Below are 27617 nucleotides of genomic sequence, written 5' to 3'. Positions count from 1 at the left end.
TTGTGGGAGCCAAACCAGCCTTTCACATCACCTCTCACGGCACCAGTTCAATGTGTCCTTCTGTTTCTCTGTCTAGTGAAGGACATAGGAAACCTCATCCACCCACATCGAGTGTAAAGACAACCTGGGCTACATGGGATGTCTCCCAGGCAAGCCTGGGCTTCTCCAGGATGCAGTCTGTGATGTTGATTCAGCTGCCTAGAGGCCCTTTTGTGTCCTAATTCTCCTCTGTGTTTTAAGTCAGCACTGACTACCAGGCACTGTGTGATGACTGCAATGTTCTCATCCACATGTCCGATCTGGTAGCTACTGACCACGTGTGACTACTAAGCACTTGAACTGTGGCTACTGCCATGGAGGAACTGAATATCTATTCAATTCTGTTTTCTATTCTATTCTGTTGTTTTTATTTACATTTAACTAGCCACATGTGACTAGTGTATTGGACAGCACAATCATCTAAAGACAGGTGAACTTAAGTCTAAGATGGGTGACCTCTTATTGTGTAGTTCCTCCCTAACAGACAATAGATTTTGTGTGTGTCTGTGTGTGTGTGTGTGTGTGTGTGTGTTCTCTTTTGAGTGATAGGCCCTTTCCAGTTTTGTTCTTGGGATTATATTCAGCAACATTATTTGATCAAAAACATCACCACAAACAGAAGAGAATGAACAAAATAAAGCTTTATTAGAGCTGCCCTGCAGATCACTCTGAGGCCCTGGGCACTGTGCAAGCTTACATCTGAGCCATTTCATAAAGTGCACCATAACTACAGTCTTCTGAGTGCACCACACATGTGACAGGTTCAGGTGCATGGTTCTCTGTGGCTAAGCACTGTGACAACAGACCGTCACTCGGCATATCTGTGTGCTATAGCCAATGGCCACTCCATTGGTGTCACAGGTGTACTTGCCTAATCCACCCCAGAGGCCAGCACAGCTACAGCCCACAGTAAGTATCCAGTACCCCATACACTCCTTAAACACCTACACAGGTGCAAGGTACTATGGACTGTGAGGTAACGACAAGGATAACCTTTCCCTGTCCTCAGCAGGCTACCGTCCCCTGTACTCCACACCATCGTCCCTGGTATGCTTGGCTAATAAACAGACACTTTCTGACTTGATGATTTACATCATCATGCTAACCTGAGGGGACGTAAGGCACATTGAGAGAGAGAAACTTGATTCAGGGCTCCAGCCCTCATCCCTGGGCCTCTATGGTTCTTATGCCCCAACGACAGAATGAATTCGGCAGAGTTCTAGCCGAATTCATGCTCTCGGTTACCGGAGTTTTAACTGGCTTCCCTGAACCACCCCACAAATTTGGAGCATGTTGACCTCCTACCAAGAGGTATCCAAGGTGGGGAGAGGGAAATCTTCCCAGATCACAGCTTGGAGAAACAGGACGTGTGACTGGAGCAGCTTTAGAACTAAAAGGGGAGCACATCCATGCCACCACTTTACAAGTTGAGTTTCATTTGTACACAAACCAAGAGAAGTGGAACTTTATACCAAAGAAAGGATGCTGCAGGCTCAAGCATTCTCACGAGAGCTGTTTATACTGAGGTACAAACACTTCCAATTCAGATTTCCAGCTATGGCCAACCATCATTACAAGTGCACCCCGTCCCTCTCCATGTTTGCCCCCGGGCAAAGGCAGACAAGATCTTCAGAACTCTAGATGTTACAAAGAGCATGTACAAGCAAACCCACACATTCCCCATGTTGTTTGCATGTTATGCTTCCAAAATATAAAAGTGCAAAAATAACACATCCACCTTTTATATCTAGAAACATCTGGAAAAAAACCTGCCTGCTTCTACTTCTCAGTCACCTGAGCAGGCACAATCTACCGGGTTTTTCACCCTCCTGTGCAGTCTGGCGCGACACAGAAACAGACACAACAGGGACTTCTCATTCAAGGAAACCAAATTCAGGACAAGGAGAACAGACTCTAACCAATTTTATAGAATCGTCGCATGGGTTCTCCAACACAAAGGGGAAGGGGTTTTAGCACGGACTTTCCATGAGGGGCGGTGTGGGTTATGTGCTGGGAGGGCACTTCTCTGGGACAAATAAAAACAAGCCAACTGACAGCCATGTCCTAGGACAAGTTAGGGGCTTGGGCGCTGGGTCTTGGTCACAGCCCATCACTGGCGAGCTGCCTTCTTGTCTTGGTGCTTCTGGTAGGCACTCAGTATTTCTGAGATGATGCTGGGGTCCTCCAGGGTGGTGGTGTCCCCCAGATCCTGAGCTTTGCCCGTGATGATCTTCCTCAGGAGCCTCCGCATGACTTTTCCAGACCGAGTTTTTGGAAGACGTTTCACTATCTGGCAAGGAAGGGGTGCAATATTAAAGTCTCAGGTGTTGCCCGCATACCCAGCCAGCGTCCAACTGCACTGAGGTAAGAAGGGCTCTTCCCAGGGGATCGTGAGGCCCACAGTCTCTGGTTTCATCCACCTACAATCTGGACCTGAAGTTGTATCAACCCAAAGGGCAGACTCAACTCCAAGTCCTGCTGGAGCTTATCTCAACCCCCTGGCCCGGGTCTGGGCTGGTTTTGTCTTATGTAGGAGGTGAGAGCTACTTAAGAGAAACAACACTGTCTTGCTAGGGTGTAGAAATTTAGCATTTCACATTTTCTAAAAGCCGCCACCCATTCACGGTCAATGGCAGTACCTTAGGAGCTGTATTTGGGCTCTTTAATAATGACCCATTTTTTTTTAAAGAGTTCAGTTCCTGCAAGGAGAGTTCGGGTCTCCCTGAAACTCTGGTCCCCAGGCCCACAGCTTGATCTTGTGCCACACCAAGTGGGGCTTCAGAGGGCCGCTTCCAGGCGACGGAACGCCATGGGGGAAATGTAACACGGGAAGGAATGAGACACTAACGGGGCTGAGAGGGTGGCCCAATTCTTCCGCTAAACCACTCCAACACAGGCTCCCTCAGATAGACTCTGCGGCATCTGCTTTGCTGGCACTGGGAAAGGTGTTCAGAAACCACCCAGGGCCCTAACCGGTTTGGCTCAGTGGATAGAGCGTCAGCCTGTGGACTGAAAGGTCCCAGGTTCGTGTCCGGTCAAGGGTATATACCTTGGTTGCGGGCACATCCCCAGTGGGGAGTGTGCAGGAGGCAGCTGATCGATGTTTCTAACTCTCTATCCCTCTCCCTTGCTCTCTATAAAAAATCAATAAAATATTTTTTTTAAAAAAAGAAAGAACCCCCCCAGGGCCCTAACCGGTTTGGCTCAGGGGATAGAGCGTCAGCCTGTGGACTGAAAGGTCCCAGGTTCGTGTCCGGTCAAGGGTAGATACCTTGGTTGCGGGCACATCCCCAGTGGGGAGTGGGCAGGAGGCAGCTGATCGATGTTTCTAACTCTCTATCCCTCTCCCTTGCTCTCTATAAAAAATCAATAAAATATTTTTTTTAAAAAAAGAAAGAACCCCCCCAGGGCCCTAACCGGTTTGGCTCAGGGGATAGAGCGTCAGCCTGTGGACTGAAAGGTCCCAGGTTCGTGTCCGGTCAAGGGTAGATACCTTGGTTGCGGGCACATCCCCAGTGGGGAGTGTGCAGGAGGCAGCTGATCGATGTTTCTAACTCTCTATCCCTCTCCCTTGCTCTCTATAAAAAATCAATAAAATATTTTTTTTAAAAAAAGAAAGAAACCACCCAGGGGCTGAAAAACCTTGGTACTTTCCACATGTTTCTCCATTTCTTCCTAATTTTCTTCTGCTCCTTGTAACCAGCCCCCAAAGGCTAAAATAAGAGAGCATCTAGTCCTGCTCAGCACTACCCCTGAAGAGGCAAGCTGTTCAAACTGATGCCGCTACATCTCCCTGCCCGCCCCCGCCCCCTCTCTGACAATACAGCCATCTGCCATCCTCACCTACCACCCAGGAAACCAAACAGCTGGTGTCAGTTTTGTTGTGATGCTAGTTGTGTGAAGAGGAGAAGAAGGTGTAGATGAGCAGTGCAGTCCGATCTGAGGCCATAAGTCCACTCACCAGAATCTCATCGGGCACAGCATACTTGGCAATCTTGGTGGCCACTGTGGACCTGAGCTCATTCACCACTGCATCCGTATCACTTACGCTATCTTTCAATACAATGAAGGCAAATGCAGCTGGAAGGAGAGCAAAATTTTAGGATGTGTTAGCCCAGCGGTTCTCAACCTGTGGGTCGCCAACCTGTGGGTCGCGACCCCTTTGGTGGTCGAACGACCCTTTCACAGGAGTCGCCTAAGACCATCGGAAAACACGTATATAATTACATATTGTTTTTGTGATTAATCACTATGCTTGAATTATGTTCAATTTGTAACAATGAAAATACATCCTGCATATCAGATATTTACATTACGATTCATAACAGTAACAAAATTGCAGTTATGAAGTAGCAAGGAAAATAATTTTATGGTTGGGGGTCACCGCAACATGAGGAACTGTATTAAAGGGTCGCGGCATTAGGAAGATTGAGAACCACTGTGTTAGCCAGAGTGTTGTACACAAATCACCATAAGTTCAAAGGATTTCAAATCCTATGTTGATGATCTTGTAGCAGCTGGTTTCTTTAGCTGCATCCCTAAAGATGCATTGTCGTCTTCGTTCAAAAAGAAAGTGATTCTGTCAGTTCCTCTGAATGTCGCAGGTGGGTGGGCCTGGGTGGTGAGAGCTTGGCACCATGGCTCTGGTGTTGACTGGCTGTGTGTGCGACCTTGAACACATGACTTATCCTCTCTCACTGTCCTTGCACCTGTGAAACAGCCTATCACCTGGGCTCCTAGGAAGTTTGCTATCAGCTCCCGTGAGGTAGTCCTGCACATGGCACCAAATTTGTGGGTACTGTCCAACATAGTAAGCACTAGCCATGGTGGATATCTAAATAAAAATATAAGTAAAAATATGCAGTTCCTTGGTTACATGAGCCCCATGATGGACAGCTCCGTCATGGCAGAGTCTGCTGGGCAGCAACGGCCATCCAATACCTTAGCACAGACACTTTGTCAATATCCTACCACGTTCCAGGAAAGCTTTACCATAGCTCCCACGGCTACTGTAAATACATGCATTCCTTTTTAATTTATCTGGGATAAATATAAATACCATAATCTTGTATATGGTATGACATCAGGATCTAATTCCATTTTTTGTCCATTTGAATAGTCACTTGTCCCAACACCGTTTTGGACAGTCTGTCCTTCTCCTCACTGACCGGCAATGTCCTCCTCTCTCATACACAAAGTTTATATATATGTATGTGCAGCCTTCCTTATTGTTTATTTGTATTTTATTCCTACACCAGTTCCACCTCATCCTAATGAATTCTCCTTCTGGCACAAATCACCTAACATACTCTAGTTTCCTCACTGATCATGTTTATTGTTTATGTCTTTCTCTCCCCTCTAATCTCTAACCACTACAGCATGACAGCTTTAGGGAGCAGGATCTTCTGTCTCTTTCACTTTTTGTGGTGTCTCAGTATCTACAACTGTGCCTGGAATATAGTAAGTGCTCAACAAATGTTTGTCAAATGCATCAATGAATGACTTTCCTGAATAAGCTACAAGTTGTAGATACTTAGTACAGCCTTTCCCTGAAAGCCTCGTCCCATTTCCACCTGGCAAACTCCTATTCATCCCTCAAGACCCAGTTCAGCTACCTTGCACTCTGTGAAGCCTTTCCTGGCTCTGTCCATGAATGCAGCTGTGGCACTTGCTACGTGTGAACAGCTGTTGGTCTCCCATGCCCACCTCACTAGGTTGTGAGATCTCTAAGGGGAAGAGCTGCACTCTTCTCTCCTTTCGGTATTTGAAATTCCAAACAGTCTAGGCCCAAACCACTGGAGCTCAGAGGAAAGGCACCAAGCTAATACCTGAGCTGTCTGGGTAGGCCCACTGAGAGATGTTTATTGTGGATTGAATTAAAATTTTAAACCTACCAAAGCAACACACACTGATTACCAAAATTAAAGCACAATAGAAGTATATAAAATAAAATGACACCTTCCCTCCTGGCTCTCTCCCTTCACTCCACTCCTTAAAGGCAGAGCAGAATTATGAGTAGGAGAGACCGTCCTTGCTCCATATTCTGGCTCTGCCACTTGCTACCTGTGAGGAAGGCACTTAGCCATGCTATGGCACAGGTTTCTACCTGGGACCTGGGGAGCTAGCAGTACCTGCCTCGTGGCTGCGTCAGGATTAAATGGTGACAGCCCCTGTACAAAACGCACAAGGAGAAGGTTCTCAGGGGCTCTGGCTGCTGTCCCCAGACACAAATTTTAAAGCTAACTCCTGGGTCTACACTGCCATCTTTTAGACCCTGGTGGGATCACACTGGACATGCTGCCATGTGCCCCCTTGTCGCTAACTGGCACCCTTCCCTGCCAGTCACTTGTATCTGTAATGAGATGGCAATAAAATGAGCCTGGATTGGTGAATTCCGAGCAGGGATGGGTCAGGAAAGCCTGGACGTGGGAGAAGAAGTCGGCTGCGAGCCCGGAGGAGGCGTGCAAGGCTGGCCTCAGGGACTAGTGAGCCAGGCTGATGGCAGAGGCATGGCACAGTGGACAGCTGGAGCACAGACAGAAAGCATGGGCACAAATAAATGCACAAAAGCTTTCGCAGATGGCTTTAGAGTTTAGCAAGAGCAATTGATGGGTTATGTACTACAAATGGACAGACGCTCCATTTTGTAAGAAATCGGGAAAATACATTCATCATACTCACTATGTACAATTCTCCCCCACCAGCCTGGCGGACATGAAAAGCCTTGGCAATATCAGCCGCTTAGGATGCCAGGGAGCAGTGCTGAGAGCTGCTTACGGGAGCGTGAAGCGCCCAAGGCCTTGAGAGTCACACATGAAGACCTGCTCCCATCTCCACCCGCCCTGGTCCCTAAGAGCTCCCCTCAGCCCCGTCTCCTGTTGACAAAGGCGGCCTCATGGGCACAGCCTTCTCATGGCCACCGAACATGATTTTTTAGAGCACTGACATAAATATCAATTTTTACACAGGGCCAACTTAGAGCAAGTGCTGAGCAAATACCGGAGCAGTGACACACATGGAAGGAAGACCTGTGACCTCTGGGACACACAACGCCGACTGCCTCTGACGGCAGGAGGAAGAGCGCCCAGGCCGGACCACTCAGCAGGCAGCTGAGGCCAGTCCACCCAGCAGTGCAGCACAGGGTCAGTGGATCTCCAGGTCACGCAGGGCCCGTGTGGCCACAACACTCAGGTGACCCTGCACCTTCCCACCTGCTTAGAAACCAGCAGACTTTGGGACAAAGTACGTCCACGGTACAGAAGACAATTCTGGCCCTCGCCGTTTTGGCTCAGTGAATAGAGAGAGCATCAGGCTGTGGATTGCAGGGTCATGGGTTCGATTCCCGGTCAAGGGCACATACTTCGGTTGCAGGCTCGATCAGGCCACATGTGGGAGGCAACCAATCATTGTCTCTCTCACATGGATATTTCTCTCTCTGTCTCTCCCCCTCCCTTCCGTTCTCTCTGAAAATCAATAGAAAAATATCCCCAGATGAGGATTCACAACAACAAAAAGAAGACGTTTCTGATCGCTTGTTCTGCATTGCCCTCTGCGTGTCGCTGTGCAGTGGGAACCTCAGGTCAAATTCCTCTAAAAGGAGTCCCGGAGCAGCGGAGGAGGCCACCGGAGGAGGCCGCCAGGCACAGCCTGGTCGGCCAGTGTAGCTGTAGAGCTGGCACTGGGTCTGTGCACCAGCCTGTGCAAGGAGATGCGGTGAGCAAGGCAGGGCGTGTCACCCTAAGTCCTCTGTGATGGCGCTGTCAGTCACCACGCACAGAGCAGCGAACTCCCCAGCTCATCTGGAGCCAAAGAGCTCAGGGCTGCTTGCGGATGCGTGTCCTTAAAGGACAGCAGAGCCAGGGCATCTCAGAAACCTGGCCTTAGTCTAACAGGCATACTGCTCAGCCTCCTCACCCCAAATCTGCACTTGAAAGAGAAGAAAACCAACAGCTTCACCCATAAACACCAGAGGCTGTTGTCTCCAGAGGCTGTTGTCTCTAGAGAGGGGCTGTGATGGGAGCGAGACCAGAGTTCCTTCTGCGTCTCACCTTCTCCTTTGATGTCGTGGGGGTAGCCAATGACAGCGGTCTCAGGCACTTCAGGGTGGCTCGCCTGCACAGAACAGAAGCAAAAAGGCAAAATATGTGGGAGGGTGAACACCTGACACCGCAAATGACAGCCCCAGCCGGGCAAACATGGCCTGTGCTCACCATCGCATCCTCGACCTCCGCAGTGCCCAGCCTGTGGCCACTGATGTTGATGACGTCGTCCATCCGCCCCGTGATCTGGTAATGGCCTCCCTCGGTTCGGAGAGCTCCGTCTCCAGTGAAGTAGTAGCCTGCACCCGAGGAGGGAATTCAGAGCCAGCACCTCCCAACCAGGACCCAGCGGAGCTCCCATCCTTCCTTCGCGGACACAAGGGGGCTGTGTCCCAGCCCTGCTCTACCGAAGGAAGCTCGGAAGCCCTGCACCCTGCCGGCCTCCTGCCTGCTGGCCCTCCCTGCAGGAGACACTGTCCAGCTTTGCCGTGTGGCTGTTGCTAGGGCAAGGGCAGATGGCTCTGACACAACCGAATGCAATCAAGGCTGCAAATGTCTGGGGAGCGGAAGACATTCGAGGAGCGCACTCAACTTTCCCCCAAAGTGAGTCTCGTTTAGACTCGAGACTAAAGATCACGGGTTCCAATAGCTATACTATATATGCAAACTTCCAACCAACGACACAAAAGCCACCCGGGGGAAAACAAACCGGAAGAAAACGTTCAGCCATCCTGACAGCTTCCCTGACAGCCTGAGGCGTCCACACCATGGGCCAGGCGCTCAGGGGTCTGCACGCTCTCCCCCTCAACCCCAGCACATTCCCAAGGTGAGTCTTTTCCCGTTTTAGACGTAAAGTCAGGGAGGCAGAGGGGGAGGGAGCAGGACTTAAGTTCATGCCTCAAAGCACCTGCTCTGAACCTGCATGGGGGACGCTCACAGGCACTGCCCCCTTAGGAACATGTTCTGAGAATAGGGGCTCCAGCAGGGTGTGGAAAGGCATCCCGCTCACCTGGGTAAATCTTGAAATAGGTCTCTAGGAACCTCTGGTGGTTTCCGTAGATGGTCCTGGCCAGGCCCGGCCAGGCTTGTGAGAGGCACAGAGCCCCGGAGACATTGTTGCCCTCCAAAACGTTCCCCTGCAGACCAGGGAGACATGCATTGGAAAATAAGGACAGATTATGCTTGAGAAGCAAAGAACTGAAATCAGTATCATCCCCCTAGCTGCTTGGCTTGAGGCAGAAAAATAGCAAGTGTGCCCCAAAGGAGCTGTCCAGAGCCTCTTGCTCTGCGAGGAGCCCTCCTGGAGAGGGCTTCTGCCCCTCATGGTGACTGCATCCACCATGTCTACGAGAAACCTGCAATGCACACTGCTGAGGACACAGGCTCCTCCCACTACCTGCTAGGCCCTGGGCACGTGCGACGTGGGCGAGTGGGCAACGGAGGCCAGGAAGGCAGGAAGAAACACCAGGGAGCTCAGTGGGGTGTGCGTGGAGGACGGGAGGCCCTTACACACCTTGTCATCCATGAGAACGGGCATAATGCCAAAGAAGGGCCTCATCGCCATGGCAGGGAGGATTTCCGCCCCTTCTTCCGAGGGCCGTGGTGCGATGCAGATGCCGCCCGTCTCTATGGGGATGACAGGGAAGAAATGCCGATGGGCCAAGGGGCTAGTGCCACATTTATCCAGGCCAACCCACCGAGAATCTGGGACAGACTGGCTGGGACAGAGTGGGTTGAACTGCCGATTTGGAGCAAGGAAACAGCCCCTACTGTCACAAGGACTTTTCTCTGAGACGAAACTAGACTTGGATCCTGGTCCCCTCCACTGTGGGTTGGGAGTGGGCCCAGGCAGGGGGCTCCGGCCCAGGTGCTATGGCTCCATAGCCTGGTGGGTGCTGCCTCTCCTCCACGGCCCCGCTGGTCCCGCCCTCGTGTCAGTGGGAGAGGTGGAGCCCACCTACTTGCACAGGAAGATGAAGAATCGCTTCTGGACCAGTGCCCCAAACAACAAAACCAGAAGCCCACAAATTCTGTGTCGCATTATATCTCTTCCTTCTGTCAGACTGCATGGCAATACCTCACGGGACTCAGCTGTAACCTTAGCCCTGTGCCCTCCTGAATGGATGAGAACTAAGCCACTCTGGAAAGACGAGCCCTCAGCTACATCAGTGGTGGTCGCCTGCCCCAAACATCCTAGTAAGTCAGATACTCAGGGGGCAAACCTAAACCAAATGCCGCAGAAAACTCCTTTTCCCACTAAAATTTAGGTTTAGACTTAGTCCCTTAAACAGCAGGGCTCATGCTCATCGCTCACATGCAGAAAGGGGCCCTCATGAGGAGAGTGAACGTTTAGCTGAGTGCCTACTGCATGTCAGGCCTGGGGCAACATGAGTGAATGGTCTCCTTTCATGTCATCCTCATTCAGAGCCTGGAGGGAGCACCCCATTTTACAAATGAGGAAACTGAGTCTCAGAGAAGTCATTACCCAGCCCAAGTCTTACAGTGGCAAAGCCAGGCTCCCCCTCTGAGCTTCAGCCACCAGGTTTTCCACAACCACCTATGTGGAGGGCTGAGGCGTTCGTGGTGTTGATCCCACATTCACACGCCTCACGCCTGAGCCCCCCCACTCGGTGCTCAGCCGCGTGCTCTCAGTGCAGTAACACGAGAGCACAGCTACTGCAGGAAAGGCCCACGTGGCGCGCCCTGCACGGTTCCCAGGGGCCCTGAGCTCCTCCTGGGAGACGCTCTCACCTGTCTGCCACCAGGTGTCCACCAGCGTGCATTTGCTGTCCCCCACCACTTCGTGGAGCCAATCCCAGGCCTCACGGTTGATTGGTTCTCCCACTGAAATCACACACAAAAGAAAAAAGACATTAACGCCGCAATAGACCCCAAACCCAAAAGGAATAGATTGTTCAGGGGAAAACAGCTCTGTAATTTTCCTCAAGGGCATAAAAAGAAGGTTTAAAAAAGCACTGAAATCTGTCACATTATGGCCATCAAAGAAATAAAAGTTAAATGAGGTGTTTTTACCATTGGAGGGTCAAAATGTTTTTAAAAAAATAACAAGAATGTAGGGGAAAGAATACCTCATGCACAGTAGGAGTGTAATTTGAGGCAGCAATTTTGGGGAACAATTTGGGTACTTCCCTTAATATTTAAAAGTGTATACATCCTATACACCTACTTTGGTCAACTGGGGCAGATTACATTAAAGTTACTATAGGTCTATTCTATTACTTAGAAATGTCACTCCTGACACACAGTCCACAAAAATGAGTGCCTACGTTCACCAAAAATGGACACCAACAAGAATGCTCACGGTGGCCAAAAACTAAACACTATCCATCAAGAGCGGAATGGAGAAAAAAAATGTGATGGGTTCGTGCAGTGAAATATCATACCATACAGCATGGAACTGAGTAATCCACCACTACCCCCACACTAGGAGGGATGAACCCCAGAGTCACAACCCCAAGCAACCACAGCAGGCACAAGAGTAATGCATGCAGCACAAGCCCATGTATATGAAGTTCAAGAACAAACAAATCAATCCACATTGAGAACAGCAAAGTAGTGGTCATATTTGAGGGCTCCTGACTGGGAGGGGGTATAAAGAGGGCCTTCTGGGGACTGGAAATTTCTATGGATTGATCTGCATGTGATAACATATTTAGACATATATGTAAATAGTTTGAAGCTGAACACCTGACATTGTGTATTTCACTATATTTTATACCTCAATAGAAAGGGGGAAAGTGCTTATGCCCCAAGACTCTATTGCTGATTATCAGTGTCTACCAGCTGGGGTCCGAATGTGTATGTCTCCCAAATATATGCTGAAATCCTACCACTAAGACACTACACTAATGACACACCCACACCAGACTAGCATTCAGCCAGAACTTGCAGGTTCTGACATGCTTTTGCTAAAATACTGAAATCCTCTCATCCTGGTTGTCTCTTCCTTGGGACCACCCATGAAGCAGCAGCTAACCAAGGCCTGTCCTGACTGGGGTCTTCCATGCCGGTCACCCAGGGGGCTGGGTTTCGTGTGTATTGCCCCTCACGTATGCCCACAAGGAGACAGGAAGATGCCACTGCAGCACTGGGTGTACTGGGAAACTGCCAATAGCCCCAGTAGCCAACCATGGGGACGTGACTACAAGGACCATGGCAATTCCCACAGGAGGGTGTGAGCAAGTTTTCAGAGCCATGTGGAAAACTCTCCTATTGTGGAGTTAAAATAAACATCACATTATAACAGGACAGTGTGATGATACTCATGATGAAGAAATCATCTCAGAGCCAAGCTGTGTCTTTGCACAGAACATGTTAGAAGGTATGCAAGCAACAGGGTCCCCTGGGGCAGCACTCACAGAGGACATCAGCTTTCATGGCAAAGTACTGAGTTTGCTTCTTATAATAAGACTAGTGGCCCAGTGCACAAAATTCGTGTGGGGGGGTGGGAGGTGGTCCTTCAGCCCGGCCTGCACCCTCTCCACTCTGCCCCTAACCACTGTGTCTGCTGGCATGCTCGCTCCCAAATGCCACCCCCCACCAGCTTGATCACCCTCAACTGCCTCCCATGCCAGTGTGCTCACCCCCAACTGCCCTCCCCTGCTGGCCTCCTTGCCTCCACCTTCCCTCCCCACTGGCTTGCTCACCCCCAACTGCCCCCCTGCTGGCTTGGGTGCCTGGCCAACCTGGGTGAGGGGATGAGGGCCGTTTTCAGGCTGGCCACACCCCTCAGGGTAGGGGGTGGTTCCTGCTGGGGTGCCTAGCCAGCCTGAGATAGGGGCTGATGGCCATTTTCAGACTGGCCACACCCCACAGCTACCCAAGCTCCCAGCCTCTCCTTTTTTCTTTTTTTTTCAGCGCCTCCTTGAGTGGAGCCCAGGGCCAGCCAAGGCAGGTGGGAAGCTTGGCTTCCTCCATCACCAGGGGCAACCCCAGCCTCCTGCTCGCACCAGCTCTGTGGCTGCCACCATCTTAGTTGGGTTAATTTGCATACTCGCTCCTGATTGGCTGGTGGGTATAGCGGAGTGGCAGAGTGATGGTTAATTTGCATGTTTCTCTTTTATTAGTGTAGATTATTCCTGTGTTACTTATAAAATTTAAAGTTAAAAAATTCTCTTAAGAAATGTAAGTCTTGAGTGAGCTAGATTCTGCTGACTGACTGAGAAGATTAAAAGAAGTCAAGCCGAAACCGGTTTAGCTCAGTGGATAGAGCGTCGGCCTGCGGACTGAAAGGTCCCAGGTTCGATTCCGGTCAAGGGCATGTACCTGGGTTGCGGCCACATCCCCAGTGGGGGATGTGCAGGAGGCAGCTGGTCGATGTTTCTCTCTCATCGATGTTTCTAACTCTCTATCTCTCTCCCTTTCTCTCTGTAAAATATCAATAAAATATATTTAAAAAAAAAAAAGAAGTCAAAACACAGAAGGCTGAGGGCTGTGAAGGCTAATCCAGCCTAGAAGGGGCTTGAGCTATGACCACAGCAGGAGACAGCACCAAGTTGGCCTTGCCCAGGTATGAAACATACAGTTTGCCTAAGAGCCAACCGCCCAAGTTCCACAGCAGCCAAGGAAACCCCAGGAACACCACAGAGAGGGACCTTGAGGGAGGGTGGGCATCCTGAGCTTAGAGGGGGCAACAGGACACTGTAGGCAAGGGGGGCAGAGTGAACCAGGGCCCTACGTCCTGTGCCAGTGCCGCTCACCTACATCACTGACAAGTAACGTGTGCACACCATCACTGAGCTACCTTTTCCATGGACAAAAGTGGCAGAAAGACACACCCCATGAAAAACCACCAAGCAGATCTGTCTATTCACCACAGAGCATGGAGGGCCTCCCACCTTATTTTCCTTCCTGACCACACCTGGCAGCATGCGTAGGGACACCAGGGAAAAGCAGAGAGAACAGGCAGGGCCTCCGAGCTACCCTCTGAGTTAACCCCATATCCTTTTCCCAAAGCTTTCATGTGCCTTGGCAACCTCAGTTAAAACTAAAAATGGAGATAACCTGTACTCTGCCACCACTTGCATGGAAATATCTAGAGTGAGAGCAGTGCACAGCATGGAATGACATGTAGTACAGGGCTTGGGAATAACCAGTGCCCAGCATCATGGGAATGCTCAGTGACCAGCAGTTGACTTCCACAGGGCAATCCCATGCAGCCACTGAAGAAAGGGCTCAGCCCTTACCTTAAAGAGTTGGTAAGGATTCATAATAAGGATGCTGCCCACTGGTGTAGCTCAGTGGTTGAGCATCGACCCATACTCCAAGAGGTCACTGGTTCAATTCCCGGTCAGGGCACATTCCCAGGTTGCAGGCTCAATTCGTGGTAGGGGGTGTGCATGAGGCAGCCAACCAATGTTTCGCTCTCATTGATGTTTCTATCTCTCTCTCCCTTCCTCTCGCTCTAAAAATCAATAAAAATATACTTTTTAAAAAGTATTTCAGCACTGAAACAGATCTCAATGGTACAATGATAATAATAATAAAGCCCATAATAAGGACGGGTGCAGCAAGTGTCTGGAGTGCTGTGCCCAGACTGCTAACAGCTGTGGGCTCTGGGGAGGGGCTGACAGGCCTCTGCCTCCTACTCGATGGGGTCTGACATTGTTTGAATTCACCACAGACACAGACACGTAGCTTTTGTGATTAAAACCATCTAGAAGCCTGCGGTGGCTCTGACAGACAACACCCACACCCTCTCCAGCGACAAAGCAGTGCTCACCTGACCCCAGAGTCCGCAGGGACGAGCGGTCATACTTCTTCACCCAGGTGTCGCCATATTTTATCAACAGCCGGAAAGCCGTTGGGGCTCCATAGAACTGATTGATCTTCAACCTCTGCACCACTTCCCAATACCGACCTACAAAAGAGCCCCAATTTAGTCCGTCAGAGAGCCCACCAGACAGTATCTATTTTCACCCAATTTAGAGATCAGTCCGCAATACTGGGTACTGGATACATGCAAGCCTGCATTCAACACCCATCACCGGGATGGGAAGGGAGACCTCAAGGAAGGGGCTCCCTGTGGCAGTCAACCCCCAACATCCCGACACCCGCTGGCTGGCCCATTTGTAAAAAGCCCCCACCTGGCTCTGGACAGCTCCACCCCCATAGTGTACCCCATTCAACATAGTGAGGAATCAGTTAAAAATACGTTTCTGTGGATTTAAAAATCAGCGAGTAGCCTTAATGTAGAATTCGTGTTCAGTTGCACTTAAATGGTCTCTAAAGTGGTGGCTGGTGCTTCCCCTGGAATACGGCGGACAGGCCGCCAACGCCTGTGTCTCCCAGGGTGCTCCCTCCCAGGGACCCGATTTGGGTTCCCAGTCCTCACCAGGGTCAGGGTAAACTGGAGTGCTCTCAAAAAGGACACTGGTCGCTCCATTGCAGAGGGGCCCATATAACACGTAGCTGTGCCCGGTGATCCAGCCAATGTCGGCCACGCAGCCGAAGATGTCTCCCGGCCGGTGGTCAAACACATGCTGCAGAAACAGGAGAGGCTGTAAGAGCCCGTGACCCACGTGTTCTATAACTACAATGTAGCTGCTCCATTGGCCGCAGAGAGCAGAGGGGTACGTGAAAAGACAGAGTTACTGGTACAAGCAACAACACGCTGACTCTGGGAGAGAACAGTGAAAGAACCCAGCCCTCAGAGTGCACACGGTGCAAGCCCCAGCTTGACAAAGCCAATCTGCATGCAGAGTTCACACTAGCGCTGGTCTTGCCGGGGGACTGCATGTGAGAGGCGCGGCAGGGCCTTGTAGGGGCTGAAGATGCCCCATGCTTATGTGTGCTCACAGGGAACACTTTATCGAGTGGAATGTATAAGGGCATCTTTCTACATTGTTATACTAAATTTAAGTTTCCTGGAAATGCAAAACACCTTAAAAATGCATAAAATAAAATAAAATAAAATGATGGATCTCTCACCTTAGCTTCCCTAATATTAATTTTTTTTATAAATTGATGGAAACAACTTGATTCATTCTGTGACTTTCTTGGTACTTTGTCTCAGTGTTTATTTATATTTTCCAAAGTATTTTTGCTTACATGATCTAACTTCCCTACCAAGAACTGAGAAAGGGTGGGGTTTTTCAGATGAGCACATGAAGGTCTAGAAAGGCTCTGTGACATGCTCACGGTCACCCGCAGCCAGAGGCCGCTATTTGAATAAGTGTTTGTATTAAGTGTAACACACTGTATGCTCAGCCTGGTTCTGTCTTTCCGCCTCACTTTCATATCCTTATGGTTGGTGTGAGGGGCCATCAGTGGGACCTGGACATTGCCACGTGGAGGCCGTGTGCATGCGGCCCAGCACCTGCTCCTCATCCACTCTCATCCAGTAAGTTCACCTCCCACATGACCCCGCCTGGCCAATCAGCATATTTCACCCCCATCCCCACCCCCACCCTGACCACAATGACTGGGATCATGGAGGCTCCCTCTGGCCCGTGGGGAAGCCAAGTTGATAGCCTGTTTGGGAACCTCATGGGCCTAGAAGAGGGCTGAGGCAGGGAAGATACCACGACCCAGGACAGTGTCCAAGCCCTGACTGGATGGGCCTGGGCTCTCTAGTCACCTGGCCAGACACTTCCCTTTGCTGCTGGCACCTGCTGGAGCCGAGTTTTGGTTCTGCAATAGGGAGAGCCTGGCCCACAGATGGTATGTCGAAACCTAATTCCACCTGGAAATGTCAGCCACTTCCCAAGGCAACCAAGGGTGCCATGTGAAACTGCAATCCTCCACCAACATTAACACGAGTACTGGTTTCTAAACTGATTGACTGGAGTAACAAAACGTGTCACAGAGTTTGTTTTATAATCCCTCACGATGGCTTACTGTACTATTATAATTTCCACATACTGTCCTAAATTTAAGTTTCTTTATCAAAGTAAATTTTTTACTTTTAAAATATGGTCCCAATGGGCAGGGTCTAGAGGTCATGATAGTTTTAGGGGCTCGTGGAAATGTTTTATTTTCTCTTAAAATCAGGAGGAAAATATGATCTTTTAAGTTTAAAATAAGTTTTACAATATAATAGTATATATTATATATTGGACATTTATTTAATAGAGGAAGGGGCCCAGGCAGGCCAAAGCGTCTTGGGCCTGAGCATCAGAATGTGGCCCCACCAGCGAGCACATCAGAGCTGGCGAGGGCCCGATTCCTGCAAGCGTTCGAGCCACTGGGCGACACAGGCACAGGTGCAAAGGGCTAAAACCAGCAGTGAGTCCAGGTTTGGGGCCTGGACTCTTTCAGCAAAAACAAGAGCATGGCCCCCCTTCCAACCCACTCCACCAGGCCAGTGACGCGGCTCGCAGCAGCCCTGCTCAGGACAAGCACACTCACTGCAGAAACTCATGAGCACCTCACACCCCCGGGCACTGCTTTACAGCAGGAGGAGTTCGAGCCCTACACCCAGCCCCACCTGGCCCCCTGCCCTATCCCACCAGGGAGGCGAGCACCACCCATGCTCTGCCCACCACCAAGGCCGAACCTTGTGCGTCATGGCGGCAAACAGCAGGTAGCCCGCCTGGGTGTGCACGAGCCCCTTGGGCTTCCCGGTGCTCCCGGAGGTGTATAGCAGGAAGAGCATGTCCTCGCTGCCCATGCTCTCTGGGGCACACACAGGGTCCTCCTTGGCCATGGCCTGTAAGGGGGAGACAAAAACAGCCCCACCCAGGGCAGGGCAGTTAGCCTCTCCCGCCATCCAGCGCCCCTGGGAACACCTCTCCCGCTGCTGTGAGACTCCACGGACGGGATCTGAGCTCATCTTCCCTAACCTAGTTCCATCCCAGATACAGAGAAGACGCAAAATAAAAGGATGAAGCCAATCATTTCTGTTACATCAACTGTTGCACTGTTTGTCGTGTTGGGGTTCCATCTTCCCAACCAGATGTAAGCCCATCCAATACTGCCCGGAACATCTCAGGGGGACGCAGATTCAAAACTACAATCTGACAAGACTCAGACCCAGATAACCCAACAACAACCTCTCCTCATCGAATTGTACAAAGCGAGGCGGACCCACCTCCTCCAGGGGGACATCCAGCTTCCCCATGGGGACCTTGTTTTCCGTCCTGTGAGCCACCAGGACATGCTGGACCGTTGGGCAGTGCTTCATGGCTTCATCCACTATCTTCTTCAGCTCCAACACGCGTCCTCCCCTCAGTCCTTGGTTGACGGTGATAACCACCTTGCACTTTGCTGACAGAGACAACAGACATTTCTGATCAGTTTCCTCTCCACTTTTGACCCTCACAGCCCAGACCGGCAGACACACATTCCAGGCACAGGAGGGTAATAAAGTCCAATATTGAGTAAATGAGTCAGCAACACAGTGAAGGGTGCGCCTGCTCTGCAATCTTTGTGCAGAATATAGAAGCTCCGGGCCTTTTCCCAGCTCTGAGGAGGAGCAGGAAGTCAGTGGAGATAAGTAACTTTGAAGCTGAACTCTCCCAGCCTTCCACCCGTCCTTCCACCTGCCCGGCAGCTTTCCTAGACGAGAGGCCGTCACATCACCCCCAGCCACAGCCACCAGGAACAGAGACCAAGAAAGCTGGGCAGCCAGAGAGCGAGCCCCAATATGTCCTGTGCATTATCTCAGAGACCACACCCCAGGTGAATGCCAGGAGTTGCTGGCCCCTGCCCTCCCCTTCAGGGAAGGCCCTCCAGGATCACAAGTGCCCTTCAATGACTCAGCCAGGTCAGCGGCAATGCCAGACTGATCGGAGCTTCCATTGTTAACCTGGATGGGGGGGTGAGGGGAGCAGGGAATCATGTACAAACACAACCAGGCCTCAGGACCACAAAGAAATGAACCTCACACTGCACCTTTAACTTGGATGACCTGGAGGAATCAAGTCACAGTGGGTTTTTACTTCCCCAAGGAAGAACCTGGAACAACCATCCAGTGTAGGACTGTCTGGTGGGGCCCCGGGCACATTACTTTAACTGTTTAGTCACTCTGCACCAAGGGCTTCTTTGGGAGCCACAGGCAGAACCCCGACTCCAGCAGTCCTCAACGAGTGACTCTCAAAACCCAGAATATAAATGCCCCACTCCCTCGTCCCTGGGTAGACGGGTTATTCTGACACATGTGGTTGCATCAAATTACAAGGTTTCCCTGTGGGACTGATCTCTGGGCACCCACTGTGAATGTTGCTCTTATTTGATTCCTCTTCCAAGCCTCACTCCCATTGCCCTATAGCACTTCACAGGACCACTTCCCAAATGAACTTGAACTCTCATCTCAGGGTCTGTTTCCAGGGGAGCCCTGACTAAGGCACCAATCTCCATCAGCTTTTCAGTCTGAAAAGCAATTTCAAGCAATATATCCACATTCTTTCCTCCTCCCGAAAGCCCTAGAAATGACATAGCCATGAGGGCTACCTGAGAATTCTCTACACAGGCCTTTGCAGCTGGATGACTCAGCAGGGTCTATACAGGGATCAGAGATCCTGACTCATCGCTCCTCCTCGGACCTTCACAATCAATCACCTTGTATAAACAAATTCTGTTGGATAGAACCTGTCAGAGACTCTCCAGGCCTACGTCCCCCAAAGCTGGGACTGGTCCAGGTGAGCTCCCTTCAGGAAAAGAAGGGAGATGACCCAGAAGTTTCAAATGGATCCTTTTCAAACAAGCGCTCCCTCATTCCCCTCAAGACAAAACATGGGCCTGCCCCATCCAACATGCTAAACAATCCTGTAATGTGGTTTTAGCTCCTCCCCAGCCTCCCACAGCCCATGCCTCACTCCTGGACCTCCTTTGTCCAAAGCCTCTACTTGGGTAGTTAGTTGTCCAGGGCAGCAGCCTGTGTGCACAAGTTTGGTCCTTAGGAGGTGCGTGGGGAGCACATATCGCCTTGTGGTTCCCCATAGCTGGGCAGCAGGTACAGGGTGAGTGCACAGAACTGAGGCTCAGGCAGGATCAGCCTGACGCTTCGAGAGGATACAATTTACCTTCCTGGGTTTTGAGCAGGTATCAGCATCTGTATTAATTTTCTATGGTTCCCATAGCCAATTACTATAAATTTAGTGGCACAAACACTAATTTTTTAGCTCACAGTTCTACAGTCCAGGTGAGCTCCACGGGGTTCTGTCCCAAGAGTCTCAAGGCCAAAATCAAGAGGTCAGGGTGTTATTGTCGTAATTAGCTAGCTAAAATTTAAAATAGAAAGAAAGCAACATGGAGGCTAGACATTGTAAGCATGGTCACCTTCACAAGGGAGCTGCAATTTAACACTCCCCAGTCCACATGCTCACCAGTCCATTCCCTGCAGGTTACTCAGGGAAGGGGTCCAACAAAGGGGAAATGGGCGCATGTGCAGTGAAGTCTGGGTGACGTAGAGAAGGCAGAAATGAAAACGTTGATCCTAAAATGGTTATGAAAATGTAAGAACTCCAATGGCCCCCAGAACTTGGCACCGTCCTTGGGGAGCCAGCTCAAGGACTCTCTCTAGAATCTCACTGGAGCAGGGTTCAGACTGCATGGACGTGGGGCACCATGCAAGCACTGGTCTCTGACATTTAAAAAAAGGAAGGAGATGCTATTGTTCTGGAAATTCTGACCCACCTGCAGACTAAAGCCTGAAAGATACATCACAAGCTTCCATACCTGACTCTAGGCCTCCAGAGATGGTCCCTCATCATAGTTCACATTGGAAGGCTTCCAGCTATTGACCTGTGAGACCTCACCTGTACATCCCCAGCCTCATCCCTTCTCCTCTGGAGTGACACCAGCCTACTCCAGGTCCTCGGGCACACTGTACGCCTCTCACCACTCAGCTGGTACCTATGCTGTTCCCTCCACCTGGAATCTTCCCTCCCTTCCTCACCTGGTTAAATCCATCACACTTGGATCTCAGCTCATAGGACAAATGCTCATTGAGTGGTAGGTCTGTCAACTGTGTGACTTTTATTAATGTCTCTCTCTAAGTCCAAGGAACAAGGATCAGGGCCTCTGGGCTCCTCCCTCACTCCCTCCGCCGGCCACATACTTACCATCATTGACCCTCCCAGCCAAGGACTGTGCACTGAAGCCAGCAAAGATGACATTGTGGACAGCCCCGATCCTGGCACAGGCAAGCATTGCAGCCACGACCTGTGGGGACACAGGCATGTAGATGGCCACACGGTCCCCTCGACGAACTCCATGCCTCTTCAATGTGTTGGCCAGGCGGCACGTGGTCTCCAACAGTTCCCTGTGGCACAGAGAAGAGAAGGCCATCAGAGATGAAGGAGGCCCAAAACTCAGAAAATGTGGAGTGGAATAATTCTGCAAGTACTGTATATGCACAGCCAGTGCCTAGAGGATAGCAGACAATCAAATACTGATTGCATGGTGAGGTCGTTTTTAGAAAATAATGTTTTTAACTTTGTAGACAGGTATTGACAAAGATTCATTATCACTGCTGAGGTAAAATGACTTTCCTTGTGTCCATGTAGGGCATGGATTCTCAAAGACTGTAAGCATCCAAAGCCTAGATCATCATATCCCTGAGACTGCTTAAAACATTCACCTCCAACATAGAGATTTCATAAGTAAGACAGTGGGAAAATGCAAGGCCCCATCTTTTTCATCAACACAGTCCATGGCATCAAGGAAGGCTCTTGCCAGGCAAGGTCCCAACCCAAACTCACTCAGCAGACCCCCAACTCTGTAAACCCACGGTGAGTCAGAAGGGAAGGTAGGGCAGCCCCGAAGCAGTGTTGGTGGGCAATGAGAGCACCCCATTTCTCTTCATGCTAAGTGCTAAATGGGTGCAGCGGGACGGAGACTGTGCTAGGGGCCCACTCACCCACACCTCTCCCCTCCCACACGACTCCACCCTCTAACCCCAGGCTTATTGTGAGGCTCAGCCTGCCAATCAGAACCCTGTAGCTCCCTGAAAAAACTGATTGGTTTAGGGGTTAGCACATGACCTAAACCAGCCCAATCAGAGTCTATGGTAGTCCATAGACTTCCTACTTTCCTGGAGTACAGCAGGAAATGGGAGAAAAGCAGCAGTGTGTATATACATACACATACACATGCACATACACATGCATACATACAGGATGAGGCAAAAGTAGGTTTACAGTTGTCGGTATGGAAAATATTTCAATAAATGATAATACAAGAATAAACTCTGTTTCCCATACTCATCTATATGACTGGGTTCCAAGGATTAGGCTCCACACCCACTAGTGGCCCCAGATTTTAGAATGCTACCCAGACTTGAGGACAAGTCCACTTTTCCAGCTCGGAAGCCTTGGGAAACTCAGGATGCTCAGTTCCTGAGGGGATTATTTCAGCACCCCGTGAAACCAAAGTGGAGGACATTCCCCTTGAAATCTCACCTCTATCCCTTATGATCCGATGACTTCCCAGTAACAGTCTCAGGGCTCATGTATAAGTGATAAACCCCAATGATTCTGGAAGCTATCCCTCGGGTTACGCTGGCCTGTCTGAGAGGGTAGGCCCACGTGTGCTGTGCTGAACAGCACAATTTGCATATTTGAAGGGGAAGTAAAAAGGCCAGACTTAATTTGTTCAACAGCTGCTGAAATTAGACTCGTGTCTTGAGAAACTGAATCAGTCCCCGGAGAGATGGGTGTTAGCATATTAGCAACAGTAGTTAGCTGTGGCTGAAGCCCTGGAGAATACACACCTCATCAGTCCCTGCTAAAATAGAGCTATTAGAAAAACTGGCTGAAGTAACAGATTTCAGTGCTGACACAGGAACCTGGGACAACCAACTTGAAGACATGGTCTGAGTTTTCCTAGTAGATGATGAAGAGGATGAAGATGAAGGTGGTGACACAGAAGAGTTCTGTACAGTTTTGTTGATGTTTTCCTTAATTTTACTTGCATAACTTATTTTAGGCACTATTTTAGCACTGCTGTTGTTCACCCGAAAAACTGGGGGAGGTTTACATAGGGCCCAAGAGGCCTCTTTGGAGGCAACAGCAGAACAGCATGCTTTCCTCTGAGCCAATCATCAAACTTTTTCTGCTCACACCAGGTTTAATATCAGTTTTTCTGCAACATATCATCCATAGCAGGTATTCCTCGACTTGTTCCTCCAGGCCCAGTTTCATATTTTAAGATGGGCTTCAAACCATCTACTCGATTTCCCTCTTGCTCACCGTAGTCAGGATTGAGAGTTTCAAGTCCCTATTTTAAGGTTGAGACACTGGTCTCTTGTTGCATTATTTTGTCCTATATTAATCCTACATAATAAAAGGGTAATATGCAAATTAACCCTAACAGCAGAACAACTGGGAATGACTGGTCCCTATGACACACACTGACCACCAGGGGGCAGACGCTCAATGCAGGAGCTGCCCTCTGGTGGTCATTACACTCCCACAGAGGGAGCTCTGCTCAGCCACACGCCAGGCTGACGGCTGCCAGCACAGCAGTGGTGGCGGGAGCCTCTCCCGCCTCCTCAGCTGCACTAAGGATGTCTGACTGCAGCTTAGGCCTGCTCCCTACTGGCAAGTGGCCATCCTCTGAGGGCTCCTGGGCTTCCATAGGGATGTCTGATTGCCAGTTTAGGCCCAATTCCTAAGCCAGCAGGTGGACATCCCCCAAGGGGTCCCAGACTTCAAGAGGGCACAGGCAGGGCTGAGGGATCCCCCGAGTGCACAAATTTTTGTGCACCAGGTCTCTAGTCTATATATATGAAAACCTAATATGCAAAGTGTCCCCTCAAGGGTTTGACCAGGAGTTCGATCACTCTTATGACGTGCACTGACCACTAGGGGTGGCGCAGAATGAAGGAAGGCCCTGGCTGGCAGCCAGAAGGCCCCTATCGGCCCTGATCGCCAGCAAGGCCTAGGGACCCTACCTGTAAAGAATTTCGTGCACTGGGCCTCTAGTAATTAAGTTTTTCACAATCTTTGGCACTATTGTGCCTAGCTTTCCTTTTGTTAGGAATGGTATATCCACTCTCAGATCTACTACCACCATTATCTGTTCCTTTGCCCATATAACCATTAGTCATACAGCCAGAATTATTTGTTACAACACCATTTGGAATTACTACAAGATCACTCTTATCTACAGAGGGGTTCTCTTCAGATTTACTTTCATAAGTCTTTCCATTCTTTTTGTCAATACTGTTTTTCTGAATAAAATTCCTGGTTTTAATTCCTGCTTTCCAAAAGGTGCTGGTTTTTACCATCTGCTTCAGATTAGTGTCTACAACTTGCTGGTCACCACTGAGGATCCTGGCAATAGGATTGGTAGCTTCATCAGAACCCAGCTTCTTGAAAGATATTTCTCTTTCTCCAGCATTTCCATTTGGTTCACCACAGCTTGTATTCTTCTTTGGTGTTTCCTGGTGCTGCTACAGGGCATGTTTCTGCTCATGTTTCAGCTGATTCGGCTGGGCGTTGGGGCAACTAGGCTCCATGCTGCAGGTACTAGTGAGGCTGCTGGTGAACATGGTGGTGATGGCGGTTGTGGTTATGGCTGCAGAAATAATAACGGCGTGGTGGTACAGCCACTGCTGCTGCTGTTGGGCAGATGGTAGTGGCTGTGATGGTGTTGAGGTTGTGGCTGGGACTCCTAGCTGAGGCTGTGGGCTGCTGTACCATCAAGATCTGAGCTTGCCTTTCTTGTTTTCTCTTATTCTCCAACATATCCCCTAGTAAGAGCTGATTGAACAAGTCAGGGAAGGGTGGAAATTCCAGGAGGAACTAAGCCTGCAGGAAAGAACCAGATAAAAAGCCCAAGACCACAGCTAAGAAACTGGTCTGCACTGGAAGGATCCAAGATGGCACTGGCAACCCCTTCCTGAGTGGCCTTTTGACAAGCTCCCCTTCGTTAGCATGCTAAAAATCATGCCCAACGTGGAGAATTAACAGGAATGAGACGTGACATATGGCCAGGCATGTTCCCAGCCTGTTTTGAAGCTATACCTACTCCCCTGCAATTCCTAGATCTCTCCACCCTTTTCTCATAAATCCTCACCCCTGAACCCACCTACCTGCCACCAACCCTTTAAGACTCTCCTAATATCTTCAAGTTGGAGAGAAGGTATCTTTAGAGCATAAGCTTGCCCTTCTCTGTGCCTCAATCGAAGAATGAAGTTTCTGCTCTGCTTTACTGAATATGGTCTGATTCTCCTGCTGTGGGCAACATTGGGCAGAAGGACCCTATTGTGGGGTCTCTGACTGACAAGGGTTTGGTGACACTCTCTCTGGCTGAGGCAGGACCACACCCTTGCCCTCTGCAGTGCTCTGAGAGGCCCCAAGCGGGGCAGCGGTGGCCTCCGCAGTCAGCAGTGGGCCAAAGGTCAGACTCTCCTCCAAGCTCTGCAAGCCCCTTGAAACATTTTCATAGTTCCCCTCCGTTCAAAGGGCCATCGAGGAAAGGGCTACAGAGAAAGGCAAAACTCAACAAGAGGCTGCACAGGAAACTACAGCAGAAGAAAAATGAAAGGTACCCACCACAGGCAGGGACCTGCAGGGGGCTTTTGCTTCTTCGCACAGCCATCATACAGGAGACCAGATGAGAACCAGAGCCCAAGCCCCCGTCCCCCAACCACCACCAGCAACTCCTGCCCAGGCAGCTCCAGAACGCCTCTTCTGTGAGAGTTCATCTTTTCTCCTTAAAGCTTTCGGAAGGAGGACAAAGGTATCTTTCAACAGCACCCCACCCACCACTTGCCAAATGTTATGATGTAAGAAAGAGTCCCCCAACATCTACCAACACTGAAGTCCCCAGAATCCAGGGGCCAGAAACACGCCAACTACATCCAGGGGAGGAGGCTGGGATGCCCTGCGACAATGCTGAAGAGGCAACCATGGTCAGTGACACAGAGAGTAACCTCAGGTTCAGGGCAGGTGCATCGGGGAGATGCTCTGGGCAGTGCTCAGGGAGATGGAGCCGGAGTGTGAGTGACAGGTCAGTGGTGATGAGACCCAGTCATCCTGCAGGCCAAAGGCAGCAGTTTGCAGTCAAGAAACAAATGTAAACTGTTCCAACAGAGAAGCCTGCCTTAGTTTCTATAGCAACTGCACAAGGACGGGAGCTCACCTTTCTCACCTGAGACACAGCAGGCACGCCCACCTCGTGTAACGGTCACAAGTATTAACTAGAAGGATCGCCACCTGGAACCCTGCCAAACGTTCAGTAGGCATTGTCTTTCCCATCAGATATCTTTGTTTGAAATCGCTTTCTAAAATGACTAAAATCAGCTAACTCACTTTAGCAAACTGCCAAGATGTTAAACATTCCTTTCTAGGAATCATGGGGCTGAGGGGGGGCATCAGACAAGGAAATGAGAAGGAATGTTTCCTCCAAGAGCACAGGTCTGACGGGGAAATGAAGTACATGCACAAGAGTGTGAAGCGCATTATCACCTCAGTGTGGTGACACACGCTGAGGCAGCAGGGAGAGCCTTCTGGAAAGGCTGGCTGTAGGGAGGAGGAGCAAGGCAGCACGGGGAAATGAAGGAGTGACTTTTCCCTAAAGGGCACATGCGGCCTGGCTGTCACAGCTGGGCAGTTGACCCCTAGCCCTGGGGGAGGGTCTGGAGACCACCCGAGGCAACCCTTGTGTCCCCTGGAGGGTCAAGGGGACTCAGCATGTGCCCAGTGGCTGGAGCTAGGCCTGGAGGAGAGAGGCACAATCCTGCTGCATCCAGAGGAGAAATTTCTGATAAAGAATTTGATCCAGGTATATCTCTAAGCTCACTCCCCTTCCTATCCACTCTGCCAAAGCCATAAATCTCAAGGTCAAAGGAATTCTTCAAGGTCAGAAGGTGCAACCTCCCCAGGGTTTAGAAATCTCATTGTAACATTCTTTTGTTTTGTTTTGTTTTGTTTTGTTAATCCTCACTGAGAATATTTTTTCCATTGATCTTCAGAGAGAGTGGAAGGAGCAGGGGAGAGAGAAACATCAATGTGAGAAAGGCACATCCATTGGTTGCTTCCTACACGTACCCTGACCAGGGCTGGGGATAGAACCTGCAACACAAAAACATGCCCTTGACCAAGGAATTGAACCCACGACACTTCAGTGCAAAGGCTGATGCTCCAACCACTGAACCACACTGGCCAGGGCTCACTGTCACATTCTTGATCACAGCAGTCCAGCCTCTGTTTCAACACCACACTGCTGGGAGTCAACATCTCACAGGGATGCCTCTTTGTCACTTCAGTAGAGGAACAGTCTTCCTAAAATTGGACCAAGATTTGTAGCTGTTCAAATCCCACCCTTGGTCCTGGCTGAGCCCTTTAACACTGCTCTGAACAAATCTAATTTGTCATTCAATGATAGCCCTTTAAATTTCTGAATACTCACCACTATCCCATGAAGCTTTTCATCTCCCAGGCTCTCTCATCCAGCCCTCCATGATCCCACTTTCACTCTCTAGATATCTCTAAGTTATCAAATGTACCCCACATTCCATGGTATATGCCCATGGTACTCAGAATAAAGGTACCCAGACCCTTGACCTCAACTCTACCTAACCATGTAAATTAAGAGCATCTTAATATTTTTTTTCTGTTCATCAGATTA

At 50.0% G+C, this 27617-nt stretch overlaps 1 protein-coding gene across 1 annotated transcript in view; it reads right to left on the bottom strand.

Annotated features, from left to right (window-relative positions):
- Nucleotides 1-662: 662 nt before the first annotated feature.
- ACSS1 (acyl-CoA synthetase short-chain family member 1) overlaps nt 663-27617 on the bottom strand; it is a gene marked incomplete at its 5' end in the record, with an annotated part of 41072 nt that continues 14117 nt past the window's right edge. The window contains 12 exons of the mRNA XM_006755242.2: nt 663-2329; nt 4001-4119; nt 8088-8151; nt 8250-8377; nt 9088-9214; nt 9592-9704; nt 10830-10922; nt 14821-14958; nt 15433-15580; nt 17596-17748; nt 18130-18305; nt 21104-21303. Coding sequence (XP_006755305.2) covers nt 2150-2329; nt 4001-4119; nt 8088-8151; nt 8250-8377; nt 9088-9214; nt 9592-9704; nt 10830-10922; nt 14821-14958; nt 15433-15580; nt 17596-17748; nt 18130-18305; nt 21104-21303 — 1639 coding nt within the window. The remainder of the gene's footprint in view (nt 2330-4000; nt 4120-8087; nt 8152-8249; nt 8378-9087; nt 9215-9591; nt 9705-10829; nt 10923-14820; nt 14959-15432; nt 15581-17595; nt 17749-18129; nt 18306-21103; nt 21304-27617) is intronic.

The sequence above is a fragment of the Myotis davidii genome, unplaced genomic scaffold (assembly GCF_000327345.1).
Source record: "Myotis davidii unplaced genomic scaffold, ASM32734v1 scaffold733, whole genome shotgun sequence".
Lineage (NCBI taxonomy): Eukaryota > Metazoa > Chordata > Mammalia > Chiroptera > Vespertilionidae > Myotis > Myotis davidii.
This window is presented reverse-complemented; position numbering and strand designations above follow the sequence as displayed.